General features: G+C 41.5%; 3 protein-coding genes across 3 annotated transcripts; 2 read left to right on the top strand and 1 right to left on the bottom strand.

The window, feature by feature from the left end:
* Nucleotides 1-486: 486 nt before the first annotated feature.
* ETH_00001870 (uncharacterized protein) lies at nt 487-1211 on the top strand (the record flags this gene model as incomplete). Its single annotated transcript, XM_013377579.1, has 2 exons — nt 487-521; nt 833-1211. 2 exons carry the CDS (start codon nt 487-489, stop codon nt 1209-1211), a joined length of 414 nt encoding a protein of 137 aa, XP_013233033.1.
* Nucleotides 1212-3947: 2736 nt separating this feature from the next.
* On the bottom strand, nt 3948-6352 carry ETH_00001865 (PBS lyase HEAT-like repeat domain-containing protein, putative; the record flags this gene model as incomplete). The annotated part of the gene is made up of 5 exons (XM_013377578.1): nt 3948-4047; nt 4528-5181; nt 5279-5598; nt 5738-5785; nt 6275-6352. The coding sequence occupies 5 exons, from the start codon at nt 6350-6352 to the stop codon at nt 3948-3950; spliced, it is 1200 nt and encodes a 399-aa protein (XP_013233032.1).
* Nucleotides 6353-7816: 1464 nt separating this feature from the next.
* Nucleotides 7817-9235, top strand: ETH_00001860 (uncharacterized protein; the record flags this gene model as incomplete). Its single annotated transcript, XM_013377577.1, has 1 exon — nt 7817-9235. One exon carries the CDS (start codon nt 7817-7819, stop codon nt 9233-9235), a length of 1419 nt encoding a protein of 472 aa, XP_013233031.1.
* Nucleotides 9236-9291: the final 56 nt, after the last annotated feature.

The following is a 9291-nucleotide window of genomic DNA, read 5'->3' as shown; positions in this document are numbered from 1 at the left end:
GGTTTAGGGTTTAGGGTTTAGGGTTTGGGGTTTGGGGGAGCGGGAGGAGGAGGGGGAGGGGGAGAGAAAGGGCTCTGTAGGGGGCCTCGTGCAGCCCAGGGCCTCCACGATTTCCCGTAAGGGTTTAGGGTTTAGGGTTTAGGGTTTGGGGGAGGGGGAGGGGTCTGGGTGGGGGGTTGGGGGGCTTTTGCTGGTTCCAGTAAGGGTTTAGGGTTTAAGGTTTAGGGTTTGGAGGGGGAGGGGGAGGGAGGGTTTGGGAGGGATTTGGGGCGAGGGTTTAGGGTTTAGGGTTTAGGGTTTGTAGGGGTTGTTCTAATGGGGGCAATGAAATTCGAACGAACCACTCCACTCCTCTCCTTTATTTATTTATTCATTTATTTATTTATTTATTTATTTATTTATTTATTTTTTATTTCAGTGGGATGTCTCATTGGGCTGCTGCTGGGAATCGTTATTGGCTTCGCGCCCATCTTCAGGAACTTGAAGATGAACAGCAGATACATTCGCCACGGCTTGCAGAAGTGGGAAATAAATTAATTAATAATAAATGGATAAATAAATAAATAAATAAATTAATTAATTAAAATAAATAAATAAATAATGGAGGTTAAAAAGAGGGTTTAAGGGGAGAAGAAACGAAGAAATTAGAGCAAGTAGAAGAGGAATTGCAAAGTTTGGTGGAAGCGTTTTAAATAAATCAAACTAATTAGTTTAAATAAAAGTCTGAGAAATAATTTAAATATTAATTCGAAAGGATGCAACAATTAGCGGAGAAGAACTGAAAGACACAAACCCTAAAATAGGGTTTCTTTTGCTGCTTGTTGCGCTGCAGCACGGCAGATAACAGCAGCAGCAGCAGCAGCAGCAGCAGCTTCAGGGGCTCAAGACATGACTTCCGGCCCTCCGAGTCTCTGGCTAGCCAGAGGGGTTTGAAGAGCAGCAGCCCCACAGCAGCAGCAGCAGCAGCAGCAGCAGCAGCAGCAGCAAACCGCTCCCCCTCCGTTTTGAAAATGAGAAGTTCAGCTAGCCGATCGCTAGACAGCAGAACACAAAGCGGCATCCACGACGGACCTGCTGCTGCTGCTGCTGCACAGCAGCAGCAGCAGCAGCAGCAGCAGCAGCAGGCGAAGACGAATGGACAGCAGCAGCAGCAGCAGCAGCAGCAGCAGCAGGCGAAGACGAATGGAAACGCAGTACCGAACAACTCTTAAGTGAGCAGCTGTAAGTACACTTGGAACAAATTAGACACAAAACGAAAACAAATTTAAGATTTAAATGAAACAAAAAGAATTATAAAAGAAATAGAAAAGAGATAAAAAAGATACGATAAAAGAAATAATCAGAGAAATAATTAAAGAATTGAACGAAGAATTAGCAGAAAAAATTCAGAAAAATAAGAGAATTTAAAAGGAAATGAAGAAAAATAAAAAGCTGTTTAACAGATAAATTAAAAAATTAATAATAAATACAATAAAAGAAATAAAAGCAGAGCAAAAGGCTATAAGAGCTTCTGGTGAATTTATTTTTGTGAAATAGAAAGCCAATAAATAAATTAAAAGAAATTAAATAATGAATTAAACAACAAACTAAATTAATAAAATAAATAAATTAGATAATAAACAAAATGAATTAAACAAAATAAATAATGTAATTTGTTTTGTGTTTTTGTGTTTAGGGTCTTTTGGTCTTCGCCACTTTTTTGTCTTTTGGGCCTTTGAAGGAAAAGGGCAAAAAATTTATTTGAAGAAAATAAATAAATAAATAAATAAATTATTTAAATGAAATTAAATAAATAAATAAATAAATAAATCAACAAAATTATTTCAACTCTTTTGGCTTTTGTTAAGTCTTCAGAGACATTCCAAGAACTCTCAAGAGACGAAAAAATTAGAAAAGAAATAAATAGAAATTAGAAAAGAAATTAAAATAGAAATTAAAATGGAAATTAAAATAGAAATTAGAAAAAAAATCAGAAAAGAAGTTAAAAAGAAATTAAAGTAGAAATTAGAAAAGAAATCAAAATGGGAATTAAAAAAAGGAAAAAGAATTAAAGTGGAAATTTGAACAGAAATAGAAGTTACAAAATACATTCGAAAAGAATTCGAAAGAAGCAGGAAAAAACGGAAACGAAATTAGAAAAGAAAATGGAAAAAAATAGAAAAGAAATAGATAGAAATTGAGAAGATTTTAGGAAAGAAACGAAAAGAAATAAACAGGAAATAAAAAAGAAATTAAAAAGAAATTAAAAAGAAATAACAAAGAAATTAAGAAGAAGCAGAAAAGAATTAAAAAGAATTGGAAGTTAGAAAAGAATTCGAAAAAAAAAAGAAAAAAATTCGAAAAGAAAGGAAAGAGGAAAATTCGACGAAGGGAAAGCAAAAAAAGAAAAATAAAAAGAAACAAAAGGATAAAAAAAGAAATAGGAATAAAAAAGAAATAAAGAAAATAAAGAAACTAAAAGGGAAAATAAAAAAGAAACAAAAAGATTTTAAAAATCAAAAAGAAGAAAGAAAAGGATGGGAGACAAGAAGGAAACGAGAAACGACAAAAGGAGACAAAAAAGAAATAAATAAAAAAGAAATAAAAAAGAAAAAAGAAATCAAACAGAAACCAAAAAGAAATAAGAAAGAAATCAAGAAGAAATAAAAAGAAAAAAGGGATAAAAAAGAGATCGAAAAGAAATCAAAGAGAAATCAAAAAGATATAAAAAGAGAAACGGAGGAGAAATAAAAGGAAACGAAAATGAAATAAAGAAATTAAAGAAAAATAGAGGAGAAATAAAAAGAAATAAAAAATAAATGAAAAGAAAGAAAAGAGATAATAAAGAAATAAGAAAGAAATAAAAAACCAGATAAAAAAGAAATAAAAAAGAAAAAAAAGGATAAAAGCAAATAAAAGTAAAAGTGGAAGAAGGCAGGGAGATTAAGAAAATAAGAAAAGATTAAAATTTAAAAAAATAAATTAAAACAAAAAGGATTAAAATTAAAAAAAGAAGATTAAAATTAAAGATAAATTAAAACAAAAAAGATTAAAATTAAAATAAAATTAAAATATAAATTTAAAATTCTAAATGCGAATTAAAATAAAAACAAAAAGGAGACAAAGAAGAAGAGGAAGAAGCGAAAAACAAAAATTGAAAATAAAAAGAAATAAAATGAAAACAAAAAGGAAATAAAAAGGAAATAAAAACTAAAAATAAAATAGAATAAAATAAAATAAAATAAAATAAGATAAAATAAAATAAAAATAAAAGAGGCGAAACGTTGAAAGCAGATAAATCGTCGAGGAAGTTAACAGGTGATGTTCGCTTAAACCCTAAATCCTAAACCCTAAACCCTAAACCCTAATCCCTAAACCCTAAACCCTAAACCCTAAAGACTAAACCCTAAGCCCTAAACCATAAACCATAAACCGTAAAACCTAAGCCCTACACCCTAAACCTTAAGCCCTACACCCTGAACCCTAAACCCTAAACCCTAAACCCTAAACCCTAATCTCTGCCAAGGAGACAAAGTGGCAGAATAAAGCAGCGGTAATGCCAGCAAATCAGATTTTAAAAACAAACTGAGGGTTTTATTTCTTCAAATAAATAATAAATAAATAAATAAATAATAAATAAATAATAAACAAAATAAATAAATAAATAAATAATAATTAATAAATGAAAAAGATAAATGTCAAACACGTAAGGAAAAGCTGCAAAAAACGCCACGAGGGAATAGGGCCTCAGGTCTCCAAACCCTAAACCCTAAACTCTAAACCCTAAACCCTAAACCCTAAACCCTAGCGCCTTGGATCTCGCGTCTGAACCGCTGAGTCCTAAACCCTAAACCCTCGGCGCCAGAAGCCCTGCACTCCAAGCCCCCGACCCGAAGCCCCAAAGCCCAAACCCCGAATCCCAAACGCTAAACCCTAAACCCGAAACCCTAAACCCTAAACCCTAAACCCTAAACCCCGCAGTCTATGCCCAACTCCTCCTGGACATTCCAAAGAGCCACCAGGCAACTCTCAGCAACAACTCTGCTGCTGCTGTGGCGCTGCTTTTGGCTGCAGCAGAAGCAAAACAAAACACTCAGCAGCAGCCAGGGTTTAGGGTTTAGGGTTTAGGGTTTAGAGTTTGGGGGCCAGCCGGGGGCTCCAAGCTGCTCTAGACGACCCAGGGTTTAGGGTTTAGGGTTTACGGAAGGTTTATTCTTGGCGCATATCCAGGGTTTAGGGTTTACTGGGATTTAATTATTATTTAGGGTTTTGGGTTTACCTAGGGTTTAGCTTTTATCCAGGGTTTAGAGGCCAATCAGGGTCTAGGGTTTAAGCTATATTTAGAGTTTAGGGTCTGCGTAGGGTTTAGGGTTTAGGGTGAAACTAGGGATTAGGGTTTAGCGTTAATTTAGGGTCTAGGGTTTAGGGCAAATTAGGGTTTAGGGTTTAGGGTTTGGAATGCTGCGTCATAAGGGCAAGTTGACAGGGCTAATGAAGATAAAAATTCAAAGGGTTTAGGGTTTAGGGTTTAGGGTTTAGAGGGCTCACAGCGCCTGCAGAATGACTTCTCGCATTGTTTTTTCTGCATCTTTTTCTTGAAAATGAAAATCTTCAACTTTTTGATTTAATTTTTGAATTGCGTTTTCATTTGTGTCTTCATTTGCTTCTCCAGAAAGTGTTTTGCAAAAAAGAGATAATTGCTGCGAGGCTTTTTGAGGGTTCAGTTTTGCTGCTGCTGCTTCTGCTGCAGCAGCAAGAGACCCCAGGGCAAGTGCTGCTTCGTGCCGCACCATTTGCTGCTCCGGCTCTTCGTCGAGCCGCTGCAGCAGCGCAGCAGCAGCAGCAGTAGCTGCTGCTGCTGCTGCTGCATCAGGAGGCCCCCCCGTTGCTGCTGCTGCTGCTGCAGCTGCTGCGTCAGCTGCTGCAGCATGCCTCCTCGCCGCTGCAGCAGCAGCAGCGGCGAGGAACTCTTCGCGCCCCTCGCCGCCCGCAGCAGCAGCAGCAGGAGCAGGAGCAGCAGCAGCAGCAGGAGCAGGAGCAGCAGCAGCAGCAGCAGCAGCAGGAGGGTAGCGAATTTGTCCCAAAACAAAAGCAAGTTCGTGCCGCAAAAGTGCAGAGCTGCTGTCGTGCTGCAGCGCAGCAGCTAAAAGAGCAACAGCAGCAGGAGCTCGCAAGTCCCGCAGCGTGAAGAGGGCTCTATATCTGCAGCAAAAGAACAGAATTATTTATTTATTTATTTATTTATTATTTATTTATTTATTTATTTATTCATTTATTTATTTATTTATTTATTTGTCACCGAATCGCCAAAGAAGTCTGCGGGTCGGTCAAGATGAAGTAGAGCGACAGCGCGTCGGTGTCTGTACACCCCGCGAACGGCAGCGAGGGATCGACGGAATTAAAATTTGCGAATTTCATTTCATTTTTTTCGCAATTTAAATCCGAATTTGAATCTTTGTTTAATTCTTCATTTATTTCTTCTTTTTTCTCCTTTTTTTCCGCTTTTTTCTCCTCTTTTTCCCCCTTTTTTCCCTCTTTTTGCTTCAGTTTCAATCTCGCAATTCCCAACTCGCAAGTCTCCCGCACTGGCACGCTCGCGTCGTCCAGAAACGCCGCCAGCTGTACGTACACCCCAAACCCTAAACCCTAAACCCTAAACCCTAAACTTAGCAGCAGCAGCAGCAGCAGCAAGAGCAGCAGCAGCAGCAGCAGCAAGAGCAGCAACAACAGCACCAGCAGCAGCAGCAAATTCACGTACGGTGTCTATCGAAGCTTCGTCGCCTATAGCCGCAAGCGCCTCTGCAGCCTGGAAGAAAATCAAATAATTAAATAAATAAATAAGTAAATAAATAAGTAAATAAATAAAAATATAAATAAATGAATAAATAAATGAATAAATAAAAGAATAAATAAACAAACAATGCTCTTCGCTTGAAACACAAAAAGCAGCCAAATGGGGAGACAATTAGGGAGACAAATGCAGCAGCAGCAGCAGCAACAGCAGCAGCAGCAGCAGCACTGAAGCAGCAGCAAAGCCACAGCCACAGAAACATGAGACCCCACTCCTTAGCCACCAACCGCTAAACCCTGAACCCTAAACCCTAAACCCTAAACCCTAAACCCTAGAGAGCAGTTCTACGCCTCCCGAAAAGCCTAGAAGCTGGAAAAAAGCAGGAAAGGAAAAGAGCAAAAAGCAAAACAGGTGAAGCAAAACAAACAAAAAACAAATCAAAATAAAACAAAAGAAATAAACAAATCCAATAAATAAAATAAAATAAAGTTGTTTATTTCTCACCTCGTGGCGCACCATTTCATCTTCAGATTTATCTTTCAAAAGACTTTCCAAAAAAGAAATGGAAAATTCATTTCCCATTTGCCCCAGCACGTAGGCCGCCTCGTGTCTGTACACTCCAAATTAGTGTTTATTTATTTATTTATTTATTTATTTATTCATTTATTTATTTGTAATTAGTTAGTTAGTTAATTTAAGTAGTTAGTTTGTTAATTAATTAATTAATTAATTGAGGTAGTTAATTAATTGATTCGCTAATTAATTAGTTAATCGATAAGTTAATGAGTTAATCAAATAGAATCATTAATTAGTTAATTAATTAATTAAATTAAATAAATAAATAAATAAATTAATTGATTAATCTAATTAAATAAATTAAATAATTAATTAATTGGAGGAAATAAAAGAAGTACCTGAACAAGGCGGATTCGGGTTGAGTTCTTTTTCTGAGGGTTTCGACGAGGGTTTGTGCAGCTTCTTTTTTTTTTAATTCTTTTAAAACAAATAAATAATCCATTTTAATTGTAATTGGAGAATTAGGGTTTTGCAAAACCTCCGAAATCTCCGCCAGAGAAGGAGACCCAAACCCCGCGCCCTCAGCCGTCGAAACCGCCATTTTAGGGTTTAGGGTTTAGGGTTTATGGTTTCGGCTCGCTGCCACGCAGTCTGCTGCTGCGAGGGCTTAGGGTTTAGGGTTTAGGGTTTGGGGCTTCGGGTTTTGCAGCCTTCTTCCGCTCCTTTTGCTCAGCGGAATTCTTCAAGAATGAGGGTTTAGGGTTTAGGGTTTAGGGTTTAGGGTTTGGGGCAAGTCGAGAAGCAGCTTCTTCGTGCTTTCCAGCCGCAGCAAAGAAAACAAGAAAAACAACAACCCCACCCGAATTAATTCAATTAATTTTTTTCTGTAATTCTCTTTTAATTCAAACTTTAATTAAAACAAACAAAACAGTCCAAAACTCAACCAAAACAAAAGGCTCCAGCAAAACGAACCCAGGGGCCCCATGGGGGCCCCAGGGGGCCCCCAGGGGCCCCCCAGGGGCCCCCGGGGGCCCCCATGGGGGCCCCCACAGGGTGTTTTTTTGTGCAGCTTCGCTGGGGAAGACTGGGTTAAATGGATCGGTTTAAGTTGCATTGAATTGGATTAAAATAAATAAAGTAAAATAAAATAAAATTGAATTAAATGGAATGAATTTAGTTCATGAGAAATGGCGAAGTTTGGAAATTCAGTTTGCGAGCTGTCGGTGCGCGCGGAGCAGTTGCGTCGTTTTCTCTTTCTGTGTTTATAATTTGCAATTTAAAATCTATAATTCATTTATTATTTCTATTTTTATTCATTTGTTCTTAATTCAATAAATCCAATCCATTCGTTTCCTTCCGCCCGGCCGCAGCGAAGCCTCCTGCGGCAGCTGAGGTGTACGTACACCCCAGCACCAGCACCACCTGAACCAAACAGCAGCAGCAGCAGCAGCAGCAGCAGCAGCAGCAAAGGGTTTATCAGTAATTTAATTGTTGAGTTTCTTGCTTTTTCTCCAGATCTAAGGGTTTCAAATGAGGGGCCCCCCAAGTGCTGCGCTGCAGCGCCTCGGGGGCCCCCCTGCTGCCTCCAGGGGGGGCCCCCGGGGGGCCTCTCACGCTGCTGCAGCACGGGGCCCCCCACCACCTGCTGCTAGGGGGCCCCTCTGGGGCCCCTGCTGCAGCAGCTGGGCCCCCAAAGGGGCCCTTCAAGGTGGACTCAGGGGGCCCCCAGGGGCCCCCTTAAGCGCTGCTAGGGCCCCCCTACGGGTCCCCCTGGGGGGCCCCCTAGGGGCCCCCCTAGGGGCCCCCTTGGGGGCTGTTGAGAGGGTCCTGTGTGGCCCCACAAGTGTTCATGACGGCTGTAGATTTGCAAGTTTTGGTTTTGCTGCTGCTCGTTGGAACAGAAGCAGCAGCAGCAGCAGCAATGCTTGCATGCACACAGCAGCAGCAGCAGAAGGTGGCGAAGCATCAGCTGCCAGTGCTGCTGCTGACGCCGAATGCCCCTCGTCTGCGCCAGCAGCAGCAGCAGCAGCAGCAACAGACGAGCCCGCACAAGGAGCAGCAGCAGGAGGAAGGCCCGCAGGAGGCACAGCAGCAGCAGCAGCAGCAGATGCTGCTGCTCTTCTCGAGCTGGAGCTGCAGGGGCAGCCCCTATCTGGGCGGCGGCTGCAGCAGCTAGCAGCAGCAGCAGCAGCAAGAGGCCTCCGGAGTCCCCAAGTGTGGGCGCTGCTGTCAGCAAAAGCCATAGAACTCAACCGCTCCCAGAGACGCAGCAGCAGCAGCAGCAGCAGCAGCAGCAGCAGCAGCAGCAGCAAGGGAGGGGTGCTCTACAGCACCATGCTTGACCGCGCCTACGACAGAGAAGAAGAAGAAGAAAAAATAATAAAGCAGAAGCAAATTTGGAAGGCCCAGGAGCAGCAGTTCTATGCGCAGCTCAAACGCATGCAGCAGCAACAGCAGCAGCAGCAGCGGCAGCAGCAGCAGCAGCAGCAGCAGGCAGAAGGAGAGAACGTGGTTGAGCTGCAAGACGCCGGAGCAGCGGAAGGGAAAGTAGCAGCACCAGCAGCAAATGCAGCAGCAGCAGCACGGAGCGCAGAAAGCGACAAAAGAGAAGACGCAGAGAGGGAGCAGCAGCAGCAGCTAGAGGACGAGGAAGAGCAGCTGCAGCAGCAGCAGCAGCAGCAACGCGAGCAGCAGCAAAAGCAGCATGTGTCTGGAATCTTGGCTGAAGTAGAGCCATCGAGACGTGTAGAGCGTGGCGCTGCTGCAGCGCGGCAGCAGCAGCAGCAGCAGCACAGGCGACAGAAGCAGCAGCAGCGGCGGCGCCACGAGAAGCAGCAGCAGCAGCGGCAGCAGCAGCAGCAGCAGCTTTCGGATTGTGGAGAAGCTGAAGTGACGCAAATATCTCTAGAAGAGTTTGAAAACAACCGAAAAGTAAACCCCAAGTCCTAAACCCTAAACCCTAAACCCTAGAATAGATGAAAACCCAAATTAAAAAAGACGGAAGC

This window comes from Eimeria tenella, genomic scaffold, assembly GCF_000499545.2.
Source record: "Eimeria tenella Houghton genomic scaffold, Eth_scaff55, whole genome shotgun sequence".
Classification (NCBI taxonomy): Eukaryota; Apicomplexa; class Conoidasida; order Eucoccidiorida; family Eimeriidae; genus Eimeria; species Eimeria tenella.
Note: the sequence above shows the minus strand (reverse complement) of the source record. Positions and strands in the feature narration are given on the sequence as shown.